The sequence below is a fragment of the Odocoileus virginianus genome, chromosome 18 (assembly GCF_023699985.2).
Source record: "Odocoileus virginianus isolate 20LAN1187 ecotype Illinois chromosome 18, Ovbor_1.2, whole genome shotgun sequence".
Classification (NCBI taxonomy): Eukaryota; Metazoa; Chordata; class Mammalia; order Artiodactyla; family Cervidae; genus Odocoileus; species Odocoileus virginianus.
The window spans coordinates 33,066,609-33,091,786 of NC_069691.1; the positions used below are offsets into that span (position 1 = coordinate 33,066,609).

A 25,178-nucleotide genomic window follows, 5' to 3' on the forward strand; every position below is an offset into this window, starting at 1 on the left:
TTTTTATCTACACAGTCAAAGACGTTGGTGTAATCAATAAAGAAGTAGTAGATGTTTTTCTGGAATTCTCTTGCTTTTTCTATGATCCAACAGATGTTGGCCATTTGATTTTTGGTTCCTCTGCCTTTTCTAAATCCAGCTTGAACATCTGGAATTTCATGTTTCACGTACTGTTGAAGCCTGGCTTGGAGAATTTTGAGCATTACTTTGCTAGCGCGTGAGCTGAGTACAATTGTGCAGTAGAACATGCTTTAGCATTGCCCTTCTTTGGAATTGGAATGAAAACTGAACTTACGCTTTAAAAATGGACAAGAGGATAAATTTTATACTGCGGGGTTTTTTTTTCACCACAATTACAAAATAAATAAATAGGTAAAGGAATTTGTGCAGATTCTACCTTAGGAGCTTCCCTGGTGGTTCAAACGGTAAAGAATCCATCTGCAATGCAGGAGACCCAGGTTTGATCCCTTGGTTGGGATGATCCCATGGAGTAAAGGAATGGTAACCCATTCCAGTATCCTTGTCTGGAGAATTCGATGGACAGAGGAGCCTGGTGTCCATGGGGTCGCAAAGAATTGGACTAATACCTTCACTTTCACTACCTTAATAAGTAGAGGTATTGGTATTCAAATACAGGTCATTCCAACAGCAAAGACAAAACTCTGGTTAGAAGGCCAAGAAAATACTGATTTATTGTTTGTCCTTGGATTGAGATGTTACTTTTTAAAGCTGCACACTAACACACACACTTAACTGCTTTTTCATAAATGAAAACTACTACCTAATAAACGGGTCTTATTAAATGTTTCTGAGCTGCTTTAAGGTTGCCACATGACTATGAATGTGTGTAGAAGGCGAAGGTTTATATACTAGCTATACATCAAATAGTCATTCAGATTGAATATTGTTCAAAAAACAAGGCCTTATGTTGAAATTTCCAGTCAGAATTTCAGAACTGGTACTGACATGAGAGAGCAATGAAAATGTGAAAATATTTGTTTTTATCAAATTCTGGCTTCATTGACGCTAATGTTTTTCTGTTGACTTAAAATTTCTTTAATCCTATTGCAGTTTCTGACAACAATAAAAGATAATTGCTTTAATTACAAAAAATCAGAGACATGAGTTTCAACACACGTGTATGTGTTAGCACTCATCTGCCAACCACACTGACACACAGTATGATGGGTGTTTGCATAAATGGGTCTATGTGGGTTTGATGTGCGGGCTTACAACTAACTATTTCTAGTATGCCGAGTGTATAAAATATCCATATCCCTTTAGAAATCAATCTACTCAAGAACATTAAGAAGTGGAATTTGGGTTCCATTTGTTAAATGACAATCTAGTAATAGAAAGCTGACCCTTGAACAACAAAGGCATTAGGGGCACTGACTTCCACACCAAGAATAACCTATAGTTTGCCCTCTATATCCCTAGATCCAAAGCCAAGATTCAGCCTTCCTCAAATCACACAGTGCTATAATACTTACTGTTATAAAAACTGGTGCAAAAGACCAGGCAGTTCAAACCTGTACTGTTCAAGGGTCAACTATGCTTAAAAAAATAAAAGAAATGTTTCTTTTAAAAAATGTCAGGTCAGGTACTCCCTGGTGGTCCAGTGGTTAGGAATTGACACTTTCACTGCCAGGGCCTGGATTCAATCCTGACTGGGGAACTAAGACCCTGAAAGCCACAGAGCATGGCCCAAAAAGTAAAAATTCAGGTGGCAATTCTGTGGGGGAAAAGGAATCATCTTTACCAATATTTTTGTTTTTTATACATCAATAACCATTTAGTGACTCCCAGCAGAGGCAATGCAACATTTTGGGCAGAACAAGTGATTACTGAGGGTAAATTCTTCTGCAGTTGGGACAATGAGGTGTCTCTGGCCCACTACATAGCAGGAGGCACCCCAATTCAGTTGTTTGTGACAAAAACCATCTCTCAAGATTCCAACTGCCCCCTGGAAATGGCAGCACCCTCAGGTCCAGAAGGCGGACAAGCCCTAACATCCTCCCCATCTCAGGGTTTCACAGCCCACTGATTGGTGGGAAGCCACTAGGCTAAGGCTCTCATGCGGAGCCAGGATGCCCACATCTGGACAAAACCCTTGCCCTTAGGAGGCCCATCAGCTACAAATTCAGATTTCCACCATCAGTTATTCTTAAAACCAAACACTAGTGTTCATTTGATTGACACCACAAAAACTCAAAGAGAAATGAACATTTAAAAACTGGAAAGACACGTTCATTATTTCATGCACACTTTTTTACAGTCCCAGTCTTCAAAAGTTACATGGCTTAGACCATCTAACTTTTTAATGGAACAGGTCATGATATACTGATTAGAAAGAAACCACCGAGAGTTCAGTTTTCAAAACAGAAGAGTTATACCGAGAATCCAAAGCCTACATGTCAGAGCACAAAACGTTCAAGTTCAATGACTCTGCATACTTAAGTTACCAGAGGCCAGAAACAATGCAGAATTTATTAAAACTGATTTAGTATAAAATACAGAAGACAGAGCTAAGTATGAAACACAGAACTGCAGAGTTTTATTTTTAACTATAATGAAAGAAACTTCAAAGCTAGGCATGCTTTAACTTAATAAGAGAAAAGAACATCTAGCATTTTCAGTGTTAAATTTTCAACAAGTATCAATCACAGAACTGCATCATCTTTTCACGATTCCTTTAAGCAAAGCCCTAAAGGTCTGCCCATTAATAAGGAAAGTCATTGTATTTCTCACTTTCAAAAATATTTAATCACCACAAATTCTTTGGTAGTCTTTCCCAAGTTCTGACTAGAATCCTGTAAGTCTACAAGACTAGCTCACCAGGGAACACAGCACAATGCTAAATACCACAATCTATCGCCAGTATTAACTGCTCCCAGCCCTAAGACTTTAATTGCAACAAGACTGCAGCTCAGAGCCTGAAGCCGGGTAAGGTCCTCCTGCAGCAGGCAGGAACAAGGACCACATATTTTCATACATGCTGGTGCATATTACAAACTGTTGCTGCCCCAGTCACAAGCATGTCCAAGACAGGATCTTTAAACTAGTCAGTAAAAATTCTACTCAATGTGTTTTCACAGAATGAGCCCCAAATTATTTTAGACCCATCCATAAAGATGAAGTGACCAAAGCACCGTCAGGTTTGCCACCAGCTACAACCATCTGACAAACTTTGGGTACAGAGAAATCCTGCAGAATTTTGCTATCACAACAGCAGACTGTCAATTTCCAATTTATAAATGAACTATTGAAGTCAAAACTGCAAAGTGAGTCAGTATCAGCATTTATCATTACTGCCAAAGACAGCTGTGCTTTTTAAGAACTCCTGAAATTTGTCTGCCCTTACAGTACACTATTTCAGCAGAACACAAAGTAGATGATATACAGAAAATAGTAATATCAAGGACTTCCCTGGTGGCCCAGTGGTTAAGAGTTCATCTTCCAACGCACAGGGTGCGGGTTCAATCCCTGATCAGGGAGCTAAGATGCCACATGTCTCATGACCAAAAAATAAATACATAAATAAAACAGAAACAATATTGTAACAAATTCAATAAAGACTTCAAAGTGGTCCATATTTTTTAAAAATCTTTAAAAAAAAACTTGAAAAAATAGTAATATGAGTTTACAGTGCCAAGTTGCTACAAGGTCAAAAACTTGATTTCTACAGTAGGTCCCCAAGACAAAACTAAATGTTAAATCCTTTGCTGCGGTAGGTCTACTTTCCAATTACTAGAAATAAGCATATGAGAGATATAATTAGTTATGACACTAGGACAAGCATACATGTTTCAACACACACACAGCTTAGAACAAAGTTTCTGGCATTATATGACAGAGGACTTAAACCAAAGACTCAAAGAAAGGTTACGTAGTGTGTGTGCGTCTTTTTTTTTATTTAGAAGTTGCCACATCAAATTATTTCTTTTAAGTTATATGCATATTTTGATTTGTTTAAAGTCTCTCTCAAGATTTCTCAGGGGAAAAATATCACCCTGAGGCTTTCATTATGCCTATTTTACAAATGAAGGAAGTTGACTTTATAAAATTCATTTGGTAAAAAAGAATCACCTTCCAAAGAAGGCTGCTTGTTGACTAAACACATTTAGAAAAGTCTGATAGTCCTAGTTGTGGATTTCTCAATCAGGAACGAAACACTAATTTCTAAAAAATGGAATACACAAGGCAGTATAATTTAACTTTGACCATTAGAAGTCTGCTCAAGATGTACTGCCAATGTAGTCCAAAACCAGAATCTTTGAGCAATGCTTTAAAAATCAAAACATGAATCTACTAAATAAATACATTACTAAATTACGATCCACTCAGGATCATTTATTCCTTGATAAAGATAGAAATATGAAAAGATAAGAATTATGTACCTAAGAATCTGTGGAGCAGCATGTGAAAGCTATTTAAACAGTTGATTATAATAAAGTATGATTATGCTCAAATGAGGGGCAAATTTAGCAAAGTGAAAAAACAGATAACACATATACATTATAAAACTGAAATTCTCTAAGATCTTACAGTGTTTGATTATAACATGAAATAGTCCCAAACTTTCCTTTTCTAAGGAAAGGTCTTACTTTAGGCCTGGACTTAGCTTGAAGATTGTATTAAGATGAAAACTATGATACAGTAGTTTATAAAAACAAAATCAATCTCTTCTGATATTCTGAACACTATCCTATATTAATAAATGGTGCTCTTCTTTAGTTTCTCATCAAATACAAATTTCTTTTCTTGAGAACATTAACCTCCCAAAATAAGAAGATCCAACATCTCATAGTAAAAAATGAGAACAGATTTTAAATCCAGTAACTTCCATCTTCCAAGTCATAAATGCCCTCAATCTGCCCATGGAATTCCATGGATGAAATCAGGTGTAGTGAGGAGGTCATTGTGAATGGGTGTTGGAAAACACAAAGCTTGTAATTAAGTGCATTCTCAAGTATAATAAGCCACCTTGGAACAAGATGAAACCTGGAGAACCCATCCAGGGTAAAGCAGCTAGATGCTCCCGCAGGAGTCACTGTGCATAACAATGCATTATGACAAATCCCGACTCATGGGCCAAATGGTCCATGAAAACAGCACACGTGTTAATGATGTATTCATGTTTTGGTCGAGCAGAGCTTTCCACCTTATAACAGGGCCCGTGAAGAGCCCTCTCTACCTTCACAGAACTGTGTAAAAAGCTTAGTACACTAGTTATGCGTAAATACACTTTGGATCTGACTAAAAAACACCCAACAGATTACAGCTGTTTATTTCCAATACCAGTTGGTCTTACTTATGTTCAAATCAGAAAGTTCCACAGTTTCAAAGAACTTCTGGAGGGATTCAGAACATCTAAAGTTAACTTCTCAGGAGTTAAACATTTCATACCCTTTTTATTTCCTGAATTCTCATTCGGAAATATTTTCTACAAATTTCAATATAGGGTGTGGGTGTGATTTCACATTTTTCACAAAGGCCTTTAATGTTAAAAATATAAGTATGCCGAAATCTATGGATTCCATGCAAAATTAGCATTTTATGCTGTGGAAAAGAGGCTGGAAGATGGACTGGAAAAACGTTTAACAATACAGAATTTTCTGAGAAGGTATATCAAATGCATTTCCTCACTGAGAGCCAGAAAGTAATCACAAAGAAACTGACTGATAAGTGTTACCTCAAACCACAACTTACAGGAATTCAAAAACAATCTTAAAACACACACACACACACACACAGAAATAAATAAATAAAATCATATTCCCCTCTAGCAACTACTTTTTCCTGTGACTTCTGTCATATAGCAGTAAGAACAAGACTGCCTCAAACAGTTTATGGGCAGAAGTTTGTATTTCACTTGCTTTCTCATTTCTAACACCCTGAGTATTTATGCCCTACATATACAGATTTGTTGAAACTAAGACAAAGTATACAACACAGGCTATGTGAAAACCTTTCTAATTTCTAGCCAAGGAACTCTAACAAAGCTACTTAATATCACAGAGCACATATGCAACCTCATATCTTGGTTAAAATTTTTCTCAATATTCTTTGCCTTCATAGGCCTCCTGAGGCCAGAGTCAAAATAATTTTACTCAAATTTCGTAAGGTTTACACTGAAGTACAATCTATCCAGTACTACTTGCCACATGCAGCCAAGTTGCATAAGACTACAAAATCCTAAATACAATATGATGGTTAGAAAAATGTTTACAAGCATGCATGTATGGATTTATATATGAAAAAAAAAAAATCTCCAGCTGATTCTCTTATAGCCAAATGAGTTTCTATGGAAATGGGAAGTTCCATTATTGGTGAGGAAAGCTAACTAATATGTCTCAGTTGTCACCTCAGGACACTGTGCTCATTCCAACAATGCCATTATTGTTCAAAACATTTCTGGAATTCTTCATTTGTGACTATTTCCAGAGTCAATTCATAAGTTATATGAGAAAAATCAATTGTGCCAATTTTTTTCTTACCAGAAATAGACTGATTTGGCCTTACCACCCACCCTGTTCATCAGGCTTAACTTCTGGATGATTCATTTCAGTTCAGTCGCTCAGTCATGTCCGACTCTTTGTGGCCCCATGGACTGCAGCATGCCATGCCTCCCTGCCCATCACCAACTCCCGGAGTTTACTCAAACTCATGTCCACTGAGTCGGTGATACCATCCAACCATCTCACCCTCTGTCGTCCCCTTCTCCTCCTGCCTTCAGTCTTTCCAAGCATCAGGGTCTTTTCAAATGAGTCAGTTCTTTTTCACATCAGGTGGCCAAAGGAGGAGTTTCAGCTTCAGCATCAGTCCTCCAATGAATATTCAGAACTGATTTCCTTTAGGATGGACTGGTTGGATCTCCTTGCAGTCCAAAGGACTCTCAAGAGTCTTCTCCAACACCACAGTTAAAAAGCATCAATTCTTCAGCACTCAGCTTTCTTTATAGTCCAACTCTCACATTCATACATGACTACTGGATAAACCACAGCTTTGACTAGACAGACCTTTGTTTGCAAAGTAATGTCTCTGCTTTTTAATATGCTATCTAGGTTGGTCATAATTTTTCTTCCAAGGAGCAGCGTCTTTTAATTTCATGGCTACAATCACCATCTACAGTGATTCTGGAGCCAAAAAAATAAAGTCAGCCACTGTTTCCCCATCTATTTCCTATGAAGTGATGGGACCAGATGCCATGATCTTAGTTTTCTGGATGTTGAGTCTTAAGCCAGCATTTTCACTCTCCTCTTTCACTTTCATCAAGAGGCTCTTTAGTTCCTCTTCACTTTCTGCCATAAGGGTGGTGTCATCTGCATATCTGAGGTGATTGATATTTCTCCCAGCAATCTTGATTTCAGCTTGTGCTTCTTCTAGCCCAGAGTTTCTCATGATGTACTCTGCATATAAGTTAAATAAGCAGGGTGACAATACACAGCCTTGATGTACTCCTTTTCCCATTTGGAACCAGTCTGTTGTTCCGTGTCCAGTTCTAACTGTTGCTTCCTGACCTGCATACAGATTTCTCAAAAGGCAGGTCAGGTGGTCTGGTATCCCAATCTTTGTAAGAATTTTCCACAGTTTGTTGTGATCCACACAGTCAAAGGCTTTAGCATAGTCAATAAAGCAGAAGTAGATGTTTTTCTGGAATTCTCATGCTTCTTCGATGGTCCAGTGGGATGTTGGCAATTTGATCTCTGGTTCCAAACCAAAATTTGTGTCACAAAAAATTTGCCGGAACTGAAAATCATTAGAAGAATCGGACACAGACTGTCCAAAGCCAATGCCAAACGATGGGCTCCAAAACATTTTAAGCTATGGTACCATCAATGTATGACGTTCTAGGGTGACTATTTTATACAGAATAATACTTATTTGTATCTACCTATTTGTGATTTTCAAGTTTCCTTAGAACATTAGTATATTATATCAAGTTTATAAATTCTATCAAGAATTTTGTTAACAAGGTCTTCAAATGTTATAAACTTCCTTTAACTTGAGAATACCTAACTAGATTTCCTTCCAAGTTCTAAGTTTATCATTTATTTCCCAATATCCTTCAAAACTGCATTTACAGTATTTGCAACATGGAACTGTAAAACCTACAATGGTGAATTGTACGGCATGTGAATTATATCCTAATAAAGCTGTTCTAAAAAACTGAGGTCACCAAGTATCCAGTTGAGCTTGTCACAAGAGAGTCAGATACAACTAAGCGACTACACACACACACACACACACACACACACACACACAATTCTCATTCACTCAGTAAATATCTGCTGAGTGTTTCCCATATCAGGCACTGCTACAGAAAGCAGAAATTCAGAAATTAATAAGACAGGCAAAGGTCCCTGTTCTTAGGGAGTTTGGCATTCTAACAGGAAGGGGAAAGACAATCAATAAACTGCATATAAGCCAACAAATTAAATACAGTTTCAAATGGTGATTAATGCTACTGAGAAAAAAATCAGGGTTAGAAGTCAAAGAAACATACAGGGTAGAGAGGCAGCCAGGAGAGGAAAGTTGTAAGTTCTCTCTGAAGGAATGACATTTCCCTTTTTAAATATATATATATATATATTTTTTTTTTTTTAATACATTTTTAACACTGTCTACAGAAGGCACTTGGGCTTCCTGGTGGCTCAGTGGTAAAGAATCCACCTGCAATACAGAAGACACAGGAAATGCGGGTTCGATCCCTGGATTGGTAAGATCCCCTGGAGGAGGGCATGGTAATCCACTCCAGTATTCTTGCCTGGAAATCGCATGGACAGAAAAGCCTGGCAGGCTACAGTCCACGGGGTCACAAAGAGTCTGATACGACTGAAGGGACTTAGCATGCACGCACACACAAAAGGCACTTAGTTTTCTATTTTATTTTATTGGCCGTACCACTCAGTATGTGGGATCTTTATTCCCTGATCAGGGATCCAACCCTTGCCCTCTGCATTGGAAGCGCAGCATCTTAACCACTGGACCACCCGCGAAGTCCCCTGAACGGATGGCATTTTCAAGGAGAAATGAATGCAATAAGGGAGGAAGCTATGCAAAAATCTGGGAGAAGAGCATTCCAGGCAGAGAAAAACCACATGCAAAGGCCTGAGGAAAGGACGAATTTGGCACGTTCAGGGACCAGCAAGGAGGTTAGGAAATGGGAGCAGAGTGAACAGTGGTAGAAAATGATTTTGGAGCACTGGGCAAGGATGACATTGAACATATCCTTTTCAGTCATGGCAGGAGTTTGGATCTTCACTGCAGGTGTTCTAAGATGAAAGAAGAGACTGGAAGTCTTTGTGATAGGGAAGTGATTTCTCCCATGAAGAGTCCTCTGGGTGTAGTGGGGAGGAGAGAGGCAAGGACAGAAGCACTGCGGCAGTTAGAAGTGACAATAATATTGCAGGTAAACGGCGGTAGGTGGGGCTATGGACTAGGGTGATGGTGAATGGGCAGGAAGTTAGAAGACAAATCTAATAGGACTTGGCCATTAGATGAAAGGCACAAGGGGAGACCCTGAAAGATGCTGGGGAACAATATGGTGAACACAAAGGTTGATGAATCACAGAAACACGTCTCATGGCACTCATTTTAACGGTCCCTTTGTTTTTCAATGTATTTTTCAAACTATAGTTTTTATCAGTGTTCAACATTTTCTGTGCAGTTTCTCCATTCTCTCCATTATCACCCTACCTTGGTTCTGACATCTTTTCAAATTTAAAACTGGAGATATATTCAACCTTGAGGGCTTAAATAATAAAAGTCTCACACTACACTAGTGTAGTATGCTCTGAAACGTACAGACTGCAGACTGAAACAGGAACACAAGGATGAAAGTTAGACTAGATCTAAGGAAACTGGAGCAACAGGAGGTTTCCTAGTCCACCAAGGTCTATCCTCAGGAGATATTCAGTGCCTTATCCTCCTACCTTCTCTTCTCCTAACAAATGTTTCTCCCTAGTCAAAATCTAATTGATATTAAAGTTCTCTAAAGAGAATAAAAGACCAAAGTGAAAGAAGTTTCTGGAATCAACCAATGCAAAGTCATTTATCTTTTTGGTCATTTTTGGCATCCACAAAATAGTATAACAAAGAGATGTTGAATATCACACAATGTGAAACATTAAGAATCTTTAAAATCTAATCTTGGTCCTAAATGTATAATAGAAAATAGAATCCCAAAGTAATTGACAGATTTATTCTATCACACGGGCTTTCCTGATAGCTCAGTCAGTAAAGAATCCACCTGCAATGCAGGTTCAATTCCTGGGTCGGGAAGATCCTCTGGAGAAGGGATAGGCTACCCAGTCCAGTATTCTTGGGTTTCCATTGTGGTAAAGAATCCACCTGCAGTGTGGGAGACCTGGGTTCGATCCCTGGGTTGGGAAGATCCCCTATGAAAGGGAAAGGCTACCCACTCCAATATTCTGGCCTGGAGAATTCATGGGGTTGCAAAGAGTTGGACACAACCGAGCGACTTTCACTTTCACTTCTATCACAGAAAATAGATGCAATAGGTTAAATGTACCCCCCTCCACACACAGACACACAGACACACACACACACACACACACACACACACTCCTATTAAACTCTAGATTGTAGTGTATCCCATCTATATATAAGGCGTGCTTGCATGCTTAGTCATGTCCAACTCTTTGTGACTGTGGACCACAGCCTGCCAGGCTCCTCTGTGCATGGAATTTTCCAGGCAAGAATATTGAAGTAGGTTGCCATTTTCTCCTCCAGAGGATCTTCCCAACCCAAGGACTGAACCTACATCTCCTGCACTGCAGGCAGATTCTTTACCACTGAGCCACAGGGGAGCCCATTCCATCCATATATATAAAGCCAGCCTCAAACTGAGATATTTCTCTACAAGAGAAATAATATCTTCTATTAAACAATAGAAACTTTCTGTAGAAGGTATTTAACTGGTCTTAAGCCTTATTATTTTTTTTCCCTTATGCATTTTTTTTCCTCCAGGAAACTGCAGTCTTATCCTGTTGCTTCCCACCATTCTCACATACCCATATACAAAACACATTACATGTAATGTTGCAGCATGAGGTACCTCCGAAGAAATTTAAAATCAATGAGACTGCCATCTGCATTATATCCATAAAAACCCAAACAGATGCAAAGTCACCTTAACAAGTAGCTCCCAGGACAGTTAACTAATAGCTGCTTGAGAATATTAACATATCCAGAGAAAAAAGAATTTATCAATCAGAAGGTGAATGGGAAGCAGAAAAAAAGGAAGAGGGGTCAACTTTGTCAATGCTCTTCCAAGCACAGTCCAGGAGTGAGGAGTCTGAAGTGTGCACTGTAGATAGCAGAGGACATTGGAAAGGATTTCCCTAGAGACAGAGGAAGCCCTTACACAGTCCACTTCCATCCTTAATATTCTCTGTTCAAATTCCAAGCTCATCAAGCAATAAGCAACATGTATTATAATTTGATTCCCTACTTAAATGTGCCTACAAAAGGAGAGAATGAGCTAAGCATGCCAACAGAAGTATGGAAGTATTCCACCTAATACGGTCTGCAGTCATACACACGTTCACATGGTCTGTGTGCATGCACGTGGGGATAGGTATGTAATCTCCAACCCTCAGTCAGGGAACAAGCTGAACCAGTCCATGAAGGACTGATCTCCTTCAAGCGAGTACTGACAAAACATTAGATTTCTAAACATACAAAGACAGATTACTTTGGCATATCTGCATTTCAGAAACACAATTTGACATTATTAATGAAATATGCAAGGACTTCCCTGGTGGTCTGGTGACTAAGACTCCACCCTCCCAATGCAGTGGGCACCAGTTCGATCCCACATGCCACAACTAAGACCCAGTACAGCCAAATAAGATATACATATTTAAAAAAGAAATATTCAATGATACACTCAATATTTATCCATCTATCCATACATATACCTAAAACTACAGAAACACTGTATCAGGTGATACTGCAATATGAAAATGCACGTTAAGTGTGAAACCCTTCCCCCTACACTCTTTTCTCCCTCTCCCATAAGGAAGTTGTAGACTATCGGTTTGTCACTATACACACACACACACACACACAATTTCATTAGATCTAATTATCACTGTCTGTACACAGAAGTGTCCTGTCAGTGACTAGTTGCTGTTTATGGACATAAGTGATGCTGCAAAGGCCAATGAACAGACTTAAATACTTAATGTGAAAATATTTTTTTTGCAAACGACACCTAATAGGGTAAAAAAATATGGTTTAACACATGGCAGAATTCTTGAGTTTAAAAAACATCTACTTTTTCATCTCATTCAGAGTTAACGTACTCTGAAGCAAAATTAACGTTTTAGTCTATTGGAAACCAGTTTGAACAAATACAATGCTTTGTTTCCATCACCATTTTGAATGAAAGGAAACACTGAACTATCACACTGAACTTTCAGAAGCATACCTGTTAGCATAACACATGTTAACAGAATAAACATCCCTAATCCATTAGTGTAAAATGTGCATTACAGGAAGATTAAACACCACAGGACAGAGGAGTCAGTAAACTTACTTTGTAAGGCTGTATTTTTCCAGGTAATTTCATACTTTACATCCCTAAACCATGAAAGACACAAATTAAAGTACACATGATGCTGTCATTCCACGAATATATAAAACAAGATCCATATAAGCACGTCAAAATATGTGAAACGGAAAAGCAGCATTAATTTATTGCTCAACATTAATAAAAATGTGCCATTTGGCATAATGAAATTTGTTAAAACCAAAAATCAAGTGTATGGTAAATATAAGATTTTCTACCATACTAATTTTTATAAATGATTATAAATCCTCTTTAGAATTTTCACCAAGAGAAAAGTAATTGTATATTATAAGATACTATTTAAAATTGGTTAATTAATTTTTATATAACCTAGGTAAACATTACAGAAGGAAAAATACATACTCTCCACATATATATTTGATCAGTTAGCCATCTAATTAATAGTTGATACTGAATGAATAATGAAACTTTTGTCCAAACTAACTGGTAAAAGGCCAGTAAGAGACAATGCAGTTAAGCAAGACTGGCTCATCAGCATACTACAAAAGCAATTACTTTAGATGGAGATAAATAGAAGTCTTTTATTAGCATGAATAAAGAAAAAATTACATCTTTAAGGGAAGAAATTGTTTTAGGTCATCCAAATTACCTTACCTTTCATTTGGTCTCAAGCTTCTCTAATTCAACAATCAGGTATTTTAATTACAAAATTTGTCAGGTAAACTTTAAACAAGCTCGCGCCTCCAAACGTGCCATGCCAGATTTGAACATAGTATTTATTTAAATTGGCTTCCCTGGTGGCTCAGTGGGTAAAGAATCTGCCTGCAATGCAGGAGATGCAGGAGTCACAGGTTTGATTCCTGGGTTGGTAAGATCCCCTGGAGGAGGGCATGGCAACCCTGTATTCCTGCCTGGAGAATTCCATGGACGAGGAGCCTGGCAGGCTATATAGGGTCACAAAGAGTCAAACACAACTGACGCGACTGAGCACACACACACATGCATTTATTTAAAACTTAAGTGGACCAATTAGTTTGGGTTTGAGATCATACAGTAATTTTTCAGTTTTAATCACTGGTGGGTGGTATTTTTAGTTACAAAGGAATGTCCAGGAAGACAAATTTTCTCAATAATTTTTTTTTCTTTTTGAGGTATTTATTAAACTAAAAACAATTATTTCTAGGTACTTAATACCACCTTCCAGGGCATGATGTGTATCTCTTATAGAGAACACCTAGAATGCTTTTAAACTCAATGATAATTAAGAAACATCAAAGTATGACCAGGGTGTTTCTCAGGGAGCTAAAAGCTATAACCTTTTGGCTACCAGAGGACATATTTCTTGTCCCCTGGAGTACCACCAAGAGTTTCTTACCCAAATAATAGATGTACTTTCCTAATGTAGCCTTTACTCTTCGAAGGATCAGATAATTCTGATTTTTAAAGGTAAACTACTAAGGTATTATTAATTAAAGTGCAATTTTGTTCAAATTTCACAAAATTTTATGCTAGTGTCCATTATTTGTTTTCATATGTTATTCAAGGTTCCACACTGTATTTAGTTGCATTGAGCAGCTTCAGCTGCATGCAATAAATTCTGGTAAATTCTCTTTTCATTTTTATCCTGTTACAACCATTTTCTAATTTTCCTTGTTATGGCTTCTTAGATACACCAATCATTTAAAAGTGGACATTAAATTTCCAAATACATGGGGTTTATAAAGTAAAAAGAAAAAGCATACTGCTAAGGGCAACAATAGAAAGAAAGACAAATAGGGCTATTTCAAACTTAAAAACTTCTGTAGAGCAAAGGAAGTAATCAACAGAAAAAGCAATCTACTGAATGGGAGAAAATATTTGTAGACCACATTTCTGATAAGGGGTTAATATCAAGAATATATGAAGCACTCCTCAACGCCACAACCTAAAATCAAATAATCCAATTAAAAATGTGCAAAAGGGGACTTCCCTGGCAGTCCAGTGGTTAAGACTCCATGCTTTCACCGCAGGTAGCATGGGTCTGATCCCGGGTCAGAGAACTAAGATCCCACATGCCACACAGAGACGCAAAAAAAAAAAAAAAACAAGAAAGAAAGAAAGGATACTCAACATCATTAATCATCAGAGAAATTCAAGTCAAAACAATGAGATATAACCTCTTATCTGTTTGGCCACTACTTTCAAAAAAAAAAACACCACACACACAAAGTAACAAGCATTGACAAGGATGTGGAAAAACTGAAACCTGTGCGCACTGTTGTGGGAATGTAAAATGGGTCTTTAGCCAAAGAAAACAGAATGGAGGTTCCTTAAAAAATTAAAAAGATAACTACTATATGATCCAGTAACCCATTTCTGGATATATATCCAAATGAACTGAAAGCAGAACCTTTCAGAGGTATTTGCACATCCATGTTCACTGCAGCAGCATCACAATAGCCACGTGAAACTCAATCTAAATGTCCATCTAAGGATCAATGGGTACAGAAAATATGGTACATACATACAATGAATTACTCAGCCTTTAAAAAAAAAAAAAAGGAAATCCTGTCATGTGCTACAACATGCATTAACCTCAAGGACATCATGCTAAGTGAAATAAGTCAGTCACAGGACAGATGTGACTATCCTACTTAAATACTTCATATTGTCAAACAACAGTGCTGGCAACAACTAAGATATCGACATTCAAAAGAATGAAGCTGGACCCCTACTCATATTAAACACAAAAGTTAGCCTAAGTGAATCAAAGACTTACATGTAAGTGCTCAAACTATAAGACTCTTAGAAGAAAGTACTATGTACTAAGTCATGTCCAACTCTGTGTGACCCTGTGGACTGTAGCCCACCAGGCTCCTCTGTCCATGGAATTCTCCAGGCAAGAATATTGGAGTGGGTTGCCATGCCCTCCTCCAGGAGATCTTCTCAACCCAGGGATCAAAGCCATGTCTCTTATGTGTCCTGCATTAGCAGGCAGGTTCTTTACCACTGGTGCCACAAGGGAAGCCCCTTAGAAGAAAACACAGGAGTAAATCTTCATGACCTTGAGTTAGAAGATGGTTCCTTAGCACACCAAGAGTACAAATTGCAAAAGAAAAATTAAATTGGATTTTATCAAAATGTAAAGCTTCTGTGCTTCAAAGGACACTGTAAAAAAAGTAAAACCACCCACAGAATGGGAGAAAATGCTTACAAATCTTGTATCTAATCAAAGACTTGTGTCCAGAATAAAAAAGGGATTTCCTGGCTGGCTCAGCAGTAAAGAATACAACCTGCCAGTGCAGGAGACACAGGTTCAATTCCCGGATTGGAAAGATCACCTCAAGAAGGCAACCAATATCCCATGGACAGAGGAGCCTGACAGACTACAGTCCATGAGGTTCCAAAGAGTCAGACACAACTTAGCAACTAAACACCACCACCACCAGAATATATAAAGAGCTCTTACAACTCAACAACAAAAAGACAACCTAAATGAAAAATGAGTAGAGGATTTAAGACATTTCTGCTATACAGAGAAGATATACAAATGGCCAATAAGCATATAAAATAATGCCCAACATCATTAACACTCCAGAAAATTCAAATCAAAATCACTTGACACCCACTAGGATTGTTAAAATTAAAAGACCAACAGTAACAGGTTGGAGAGGACATGAAGAGATTAGAGAACTTACACACAGTTAGTGGAAATGTAAATATGCAGCTGCTTTGGAAAATGATCTGGAAATTTCTGAAAAGGTGAAAAGACAGCTGTTACATGACTCAGCAACTCCACTCCTAGGTATATCCCTAATGAAAGTGAAAATGCAACATATGTACACAAGTGTTCACAGCAGTATTACTTGTAATAATAAAGAAGTCAACACTACCCGAATGTCAGTCATTGGAGGAATGAACAAATAAAACATGCTATAGCCATACCAAGGAATGCTATTAATTGGACATTTTAAGCATATGAATTGTATCTCAATATATACAATTGGTTAAAATTATATATATTAAAAATGGTTAATGGCTCTGATTAGATAGTCCTATCACATAAAACATAACATGTTCCAACTGAAAAGAAACATAGAAATTACAAAAATCACTTATTTTACCAGGATGAAATGGAGACTCTCAGTCCTAGGTAGACCAGACTGGGACCTGCCTCTAAGCCCAGGCTCATGGCCATTCTCACTTCGGAGTGGATAGTGGTACAATCGCTCTCCAAGGTGTGATCAGCCAACTGAGATACTGATTGTACGAAGGATAGGTGCGGGATTGGTGTAGAGACCAGCTCCTGCCATGCATTCCTTTTTAACTACAATATGGCTTCTGGGGGAAGATAAAATAGCCTAGAAAGCCCCTCCTTCCTCTTCTACTTCTCCTACCACAAACCACAATGAATGGGAACAGAAACACTAAAAGAGAGAAAATTAACATATCCCTGCCTTGATCATGGGAAGGCCACAAGGTCACCCGAGAGGATCAAGGTACATTCATCTTTCAGTCTATATAGAATATCCCACCCAACGGTCCAGAGACTGGGACATGGCCCTAGGCTGGCTGGGCACTTAGCTGTCAATTACTGAATGAATATGTATTTTCCTGGGGAGGATCATCCTACCTGAAATGAACATGGAAATAGCTCATCTCTCCTCCTTGAAACAAAGATATCTTAGCCCACAAGATACCATGAAAAAGAATTCTCAAGAACTTACCAGAGAAACTTTCAAGTATAACTATGAAAATTTTAGGCTTGGCTAAAAACGGTGAGGTCATGTAAAACTTAAAAATCACTTTACAAGGATTCTGTAATATCGTTTATTTTTGCAAAGCTATGGGGGAACACCAAACCAGTTTAGTAAACTGACAAAAATTATTTACATTAGAAAGACAAAAAATATTCTAGTCGCCCCTAGCAACATTTTCCTAATTTAAAAAAAGTGAACTTGTGTATAGAGAGAGATACAGGTATTATAATTTACCATTTTCTAGTCAAATGTCTTGAGAATTCTTTAAAGGTAATTCAGTGAATCTTTTAAGATATTGAGTAGCATTTTCCAATCCAAAATTTGCACATATTGGTCTTTATTATAATTTGCAAATAATTCAATGATCATTTTTTTCTTCCTTTACACTAAAGCAACGTGGCAAATGCATTTTTAAAGCATCAAGTAATAACACAAAAGATGCGAGAGGGAAATCAACAGGGGGAAACAGTAACATAGGATTTGAAAACACAAATATGACATCCAGGAAATATCTCTTAAATTCTCGTTTAGATACGTAAGAAGTAAGACAAACTACAAATAGATTCATTCACAGGCAGGATTTCGCCAGTATAAAAACTAGTTATAATACACTAAATAGTCACCAGAAACATCACTTGTGTCCTCTGAAAGATTAAGAAATGAAAATAAGACTACTCCTTACGGTCAAATGTATCGGTTCTCCCCTCAAAGGAAGTTTAGCTGAAAACAATGTGACTGACTTAAGCTCCGCACAGGCAAATCTTGGCAGCCCTCAACTCGGTCTATCTCCTTGGCCTGTTAAGCAGAATTCCATCACAAACTGTTGGTCTCTGCAATAACTCCCACAAAGCTCATTACTGCCAGCGGCAGCCTATCCCCCGTGTTGTGCATTTATCCCCGGGACGCATATCAACATGTGGCACATGTCCTTGACGTGCACAGAAGGGCTGCACCCCAGGACAGCAGCGCGCATGACAATAGTGTCTCCTCTCACTTCTCTATGGTTGCTGGGATGTAACCGAGAAATCTAATAACTGTGACAGTGGGGCCTTTCGGTTTTTCCTTGCCTTTCCAGACAGTGAAGCTGCACAGACACTAATGAAAGGTTAAATGAATAGGAATGGTTGACAAGAGGTACAATAAAGAAGGAGCTTGGTAATCCACAGACACTGAGCAGAGATCCTTGGCTCAAGCAGAGACAGGACAGCACATCGTCGAGTCACAATATTTAAAACAGCTTGCTATACACAGAGGCTTTTGTGTCTGGGTACACGTCTGGCTTTGGACTGAGAAAAAAAAAAAAAAGATACTGAAAAGGAATTTCAGCATGGGGCACTTTGGCAAATGTAAGGTCATAATAAGAGAAAAATGTTTTGTGTGGGCTGTTACATCTTTGTACTGAACACAAAAAAGCAAGAGACTATGAACTCGTGAACCACAAGTTCCAAAACAATACTGTACATTTTGACAACTATTAAATACTGTATCTGGAGGGCTGGCTTGATGTGATTCCCACTGCTAAGATATACATGCAGTGACTCATTTAGCAGCTCCACATTCTGCCTTCCTTGCAGAAGAATTCCTGATACTCATTTTAGAGTTCTATAGTCAAGTTTTAGTCTTCAGTGGTTTGTTGCAAATGATACCAACCAAAACACTCAAGCCATCTTCCACTCTCTGCAAAACTTCCCAGCAGTTTCTTGTAAAGAAACTGAATTTATCACCCTAGTAATGTGTGAAGTACAAGGTAAACTTTGTTGTAATTCCAAATGACTGCAACAGTGAAATGTCCCCAACTAGAATTCTTAATAATGGAATTAACTTTTTTTCAGTGCCCTACTCACTACACCTTAAGGGAAGGTTATGTTCCATGAGAAATTGAGTATAAATAATCATTACAAAGCTATTCAAATTACTGGGGGGAAAAATGCTCCAAAACATCAAGGTAAAAATAAAGCAAAAGAAAAAGAAATTGACATTGTTAGACACAGATTTATTTTTAAAGGGGAAAAAAATGTGTGATTCTGCTATGGCCAAACGTTAGAACACGATATTTCTGTAAAAGTGTTCTTATGCATATGCCGAAGTTAGAATATAGGTTCTCAATAAATTATAAAAGCGTACTGAGAACATGTTTTAAAACAAGAGAGCCTCTTTGAACAGCCAAATTAAATTATAGCTGAACTCTTGCATGTACTGAGGGTTCTAATAAGCAACAAATAAAGGCTTTTATTGGCTAGCAACATAATGAGAGCTACTGTGCTGGAGATTAAAAAAAGACCAATCTGGGTAGTTTATCTCACCGGATTATACTATTTACTTAAATGGTAAATAAGTTTGTGCAAAGTAATGCTACTAAAAGCTAGCATATAAATATTAAACTGCAATTATGATCAATGACCATTTAAGGTAAATGTATCCCAAATTTTAGTGATAAATGTGAAATTAGATAATATTGAATTTAATACCACTTAAATTCTATTTCTTTAAATTTAACTAATTTATTGATCTCTGATACATCAGCTTTATAAATGGTTTACTATTTATGCTTATACTGTGAAGTATTTATCTGAAAGGAGTCTTCTCTCCAGAGTAGGGCAGTTCTGCATCAAACTACTTCAAAAAGACAGGAGGTTGTCCAGAGTGAACAGAAAGAAGGTATCCCCTCCTCAGTGATTTGATAGGAAATTCCAGTAAATACAACTTTGAAGGTTGGCCTCTTTAACCGACCTCTATCAGTTGACAAAGCTACAAGCAGTCCTTAGCAAATCAAAACAGATTTAAAATGTTTGTGAATGTACTTTGCTTGATCTTCAGACCATCTGAAAGAGAGAACCCTGAAAATCCTATTTTGACTGTTCTTGTAGAAAGTTCTGCTGCTTCTATCACAGCTTAAAAAAAAAGAGAGAGAGAAACTACAATAGCATCTCCAAGCCTAAATACTAAGCCAGTACTCATTATCTACTCTTTTCCTGCAACATTCTGATTGCTAGAGTGATTTTTTTTTAAACCTTAAGTATACCTAATAAAATCATGAGGCTCCCTCTAGCTCTTCAGTGAGGAGTTTACTAACCAATGATCCAATGATCCTATGTAATTCCCATCCAACAGGAAAGATCTGAGGAGGCTGCCTCCCTTTCACAAGAAACGTTTTTCAACTGTTTCTTGTAAGGATGTAGATGGTAAATGAGACCAGCTGCAGAGGAATTCAGAAAGTACTGCTCCTCAAGTTCGCAATGAGTTAAGAATCTATTAGCTGTTTCCAACCTAAGCTTTATATACAAAATACTATAAGTGAAACTTTAAAGGACGTATACATTCCCAACTTAGATTTACTCACTTGCTAAAATTAAGTTTGATCAAAAAATAAGGACATGCAAGAATAGCCATCTACAGAAATTCGAACTTGTAATCTGGTCTCAGTTCTAAAAACCTACACTTAAATTCAGGATCTTGAAAATTTTTTTAAATATTTTATTAATAGTGTATTTGTGGTATTTCTATAAAAGAGGCTGGTGGTAATATGTAGAAAACATGTCCATGTACCATAATATTTATACATAACACTGTTAATAATTTTTATTGTTTAATCTTTTATGCCATTCAGCCCTGGATAACTTGGAACTGTCGTGATACAGAAGAATATAAATAATACAGCTCAAGTATGACATTGATATTTAGTCTACCTTACAATAGCCATAAAAGACACAAAGTCGACTAGCAAATCATTTCAAACAAGTGAATATGAAAAAATGCTAAATCCTACTCATTACGATTATCTTTCAAATACTCGAGGAACATTTAAAATGGTGTGGAACCTTAACTCTAAAATTAAAAATAAAGGAAAACACTACCTTCAAGTCATCACCTATTTGGGGCTCCCTTAATATAAGAAATATTCCCAGAAACAACAACAAAAAGAAAAGCTCCCCTCCACCCCCCCCACCTCTTTTTGAGCCAGTGTCCAATTTCTTCTTTTCTGAACAGCTGTATTATCCAACTTAAGTTGCTCTGCTAATTTCAGTCCCACAAGGACTAACTTGGAAGGCAAAAAAATACAAGAAAAGATCAATTTGCTGGGAAAGATCAAATGAGAAAACTGTGGGGACAGCACCAGGTCAGCGTGTGGAGAACTAAGCAGACCTGTTCTTCATTAACTGTGGCTCTCTGGGGACGTCACACACTACCTGTCCGTGGGCTTTATTGAACCGCCTAACCCGCCTCTCTGTTCCATTCTTCTGGGCCCAAGTGAATCATATCCTGCTGCTGACAAGTTAGCAGGGGACTGCGGCTGCAACATGAAAGTACTTTTCTTTCTTGTCTAAATCAGGCAGATTTTTGAAAAGACGACACAGCATTGACTCGTGACATGGCAAGATGAAACGAGAGGTCTGGGCTGGTCTTGGAGCTGTGCAGATAAAAGTAATCAAATGACACTCCTGGAATGCAAATTGGCATTCTTGACTGCAGGAATTGCACAACCATGAAACATCCCTGACAGCAAGCAAGATTAGGACAAAATGTTATGTAAAGCACTGAACTCGAAAACTCTCACATGAAAATTCAAACTGCAACACTTACATTTTAATACAGCAATAGTCACCTCTGCTTTTGTCTGCAGCTTTCTGTAATCACATACCCCTGCCTGACAGGTATCTTGCATTTCAGGGGGAAGAAAAAAATCAGGTATTGGAAAGGTACGAATGCCATTAATATTTTTCTTTCTATTTATTTTTAAAATCACTCGAGGGTTGGTTCTTTTTCAAAGCCTTACATGCAAACAACAGCGAACTTAATATTCTCGAGGATGGAAAAGACGGTTTGAGACTTTTCTCACAGGATACTCAAATAGAGTTCACGTCCAGGCTCAGTATTGCTTCCCTCAGGTGAAGCTACTCCTGTACTTCGGTCAAGTGATTAGCAATCTGGATTTTAAACACTCTGCTCTCCGGGAACAGAAAGCTTCATTAAGGCTGAACAGTTTAAATAAAGCAGCTACAAATGTAACATAAAACACAGATACCCTATGAAAGTTCACAAGGGATTTTCTAGGGGGTTGGGGGTGATTCCAAAAGGTGAAGCAAGTTCTATTAACTTGCACAGGGTCTCATGACTGGAGTAAGTCCTCAGATCATACACACTACACAAAAATAAATTCCACCACTTAAATAATGTATGTGTGTGCACAGTAACATCTGAAACTGCAGAATACAAAGCAGCGGGTGACAAATGTGCTTAACCACTGTTCAAAATGACTAGTATTAGGGAATAGATGTGTGGACAAATAGTATGTAGGCTGGGGGGAAGGGAAAAGAAAATAATACCTACAATTGGCTTTTACAGTGTTCTTGGATAAAACGCCGCTATAAGAAAAACCCTCGAGTGCTAAATAGATATACTTAATATTTTGTTTTGACGCCTCCACTTAAATACAGGTTCCAACCATTGCAACTGTCCACTAAGTACATAAAAAACAATAAAACAGGCCACTTTCTGCCACTTTAATCCTGGGTACACAGGATTATTTTATGATGTCTTTTGTACATCAGTTTTACAACAGCTTGACTCTAGGGTAAATGGGAACCACCGTAAATCGCACGCTGCTTTCAAAACCACTTTAATTTCTGTCAGCGTTACTGTAACCACAGACTTGGGCTCACGCTACTTTTTTTTTTCTTTCTTTCTTTCTTTTTTTTTTTTTTTTTTGGTGCCTGCATTTGACAGTCGCCATCTCCTACACTCCAGTTGTGACTTTGATCAGTGAAACAAGAGATGTCACATTAGGGGGAAGGGAAGAGAAAAAAATGCCAACCCGCTATCTCCCTTTCTCTTACATAGTCCATCTACATGCGGAACACGGTATATCAGATTCCCAAGAGGGGGCAACAATAGCAGCAAAGGGTGAGGGCAAACTAAAAGGAAGGGAGTGGTCCAGCCCCATCTCTAACAAATCACTTCCCCGAAAGCGGACAGAGCGCTCAGCACCCGGCGAGTTAATTGCCCGCTGCCTCGCTGCAGAGAAGCCGCTTCGGGCGGAGGGGCTGTGCTGAAATCTCGCTTCGCAAGCCTCCCCATTTCCACCACTTGGACTTGGAACTTTTTTTTTTTTTTTAAATCTCAGCCTCACTTTATAGAGAACTTCACCTAGGGCTAGGTGTTTGGTTTTTTTCCTTTTTTTCTCCTGCCCCCTCTCCGGGCCCCAAATGCCACCCTGCAATCAATGTGTAAGTAACAAGAATCGGCTAGTGTCGAATTGCACTTCCAAATCGCTCTCTCTCTCTCTAAGGTTGATTTTGCTGCCCAGCGTTTTGCACATTCTTCAGAAAACCTCCAGGAGCACTTCCTACATTTTCTTCATTTACAAAGGAAGGGTTCCCGAATGGGAGGGCGAGGAGAGGGGAAAAGCAGAGGTGCCAGGGACGGGGTGGCGGTGTCCTCCCCGCGCGGCGCACCAGCGCGCCCAGGCGCCCACGCCCAGCCGCCGGTCCCGCACCCGCGGGCAAGTTTTAAAAGTTACCGTGGGTCCAAACGGCGTGCCTCTCCTCCCGGAGCTCCTTCCAGCGCTCCATCAGCCCCCGCCTTCCTCCCGGCCCGTCCCAACTCCCTGGAGCCGTCCGCTCGCCTGCCGCTCACCTTGCCCGCGGGCCGCGAGAGGGGCGACCTTCTCGAACCCCCCGAGCCCGCGCACACACCCGCCCTCCCACCTGGAGCTCTCTTCCAACACTCGGGCCAAGTTGAGGGGTGATTTCGGGAGCAGAGTGGACCGGGGGCTCCCCTTTCCTGCCCGCCCTCCCTTCTACCTCCCGCCGCAGGACTGGTGGAAAACAGGGCCCCCGAGCGGCCCCCGAGGCGCGCGGGCGCGGGGCTCCTTTCTTCCGAAGTCTAGAATAAAAAGGAAAGGAGGGTGGAAACTTCTTACCATCTCCGCATGCTGGTTGTCAAGTGCAGCCCCCGCCTCTTGGTCTCCTCTTAGCGGCCGCGCCTGGACCAGCCCCTCGGCCGCCTCACGCTCCTTCTGTCTCGGCCTTTCTTTCCCTCCCCCTCCCGATTTCCTCCGGGCCGCCGCTCTCGCCGCCTCCGCCTCTCCCCGCCCGCCCGCCCGCCAGCGCGCGCCCTCGCCGCGGCCCCTCTGCGCTCAGGTGACTGATTTACACACGCGCCCAGGGTCGCCTTTGCTCCCCAGGTCGGAGCCTGCTGAGTTCCCCTGGCTCTTCGGGACAGAAAAAAAAAAAAAAAAAGGAACGGACTGTGCCGGGATGGGGGCTGCTGGGGGCAGGGGTGGGGGGTAACCGGCGAGGTGACCTCGGACGGACCTGCAAGTCCCACAAGTTTCTCCTCTCTCTCCCAAATTGTCGGTGACTACAATGTTGCTTGCCTTTTGCAGAATAAAAGTAGGTTAGTTTAGTTGTTTGTCCGCCGATTTCTACCGAGTTGGTGCAGGAGGATGTATATTTCTCCCCCCTCCCCCTGTTACTTTTTCCCCCCTGCTCTTTCTGGGGATGGAAAACAACTTTGGCGCCCCCGGGGGTTACGGGCGTGGAGGTGGAGGTGGCCGCGAGCGCCCAGCTGTCAAAAAGGAATGGGAGAGAGCCGAGGGGAGGCTGCGAAACGCCGAGGAAAGGGCGCGAACTTTATTCCGACTGTAGCAAACCGCGCCGTCGCTTTCCTTTTCGGGCACTCGGCCGTCAGGGTCCCCTTTGACCAGTTCCTCCTCCCGAGCCGCCGCCGCCCTCTCCTCGTCTCCCCTTCCCCTCCCCTCCTCCGCCGTGCCCGCCGAGCTGGCCCGCTCGGGGATCAGCCCCCGGTCCCCGCACGCCCCCCGGGGAGAAGGCGAGGGAAGCGGAGGAGACCCTAAAGGGCCAGCAACTTGGAACCAG

The 25,178-nt window shown here is 39.8% G+C and overlaps 1 protein-coding gene across 3 annotated transcripts in view; it reads right to left on the minus strand.

Annotated features, from left to right (window-relative positions):
- BNC2 (basonuclin zinc finger protein 2) overlaps nucleotides 1-24,325 on the minus strand; it is a 466,221-nt gene extending 441,896 nt beyond the window's left edge. For all 3 annotated transcript variants that reach the window (XM_070480546.1, XM_070480545.1, XM_070480549.1), the window contains exon 1: nucleotides 24,221-24,325. In XM_070480546.1, the coding sequence (XP_070336647.1) occupies nucleotides 24,221-24,223 (3 nt within the window). In that variant the 5' untranslated portion in view covers nucleotides 24,224-24,325. The remainder of the gene's footprint in view (nucleotides 1-24,220) is intronic.
- Nucleotides 24,326-25,178: the final 853 nt, after the last annotated feature.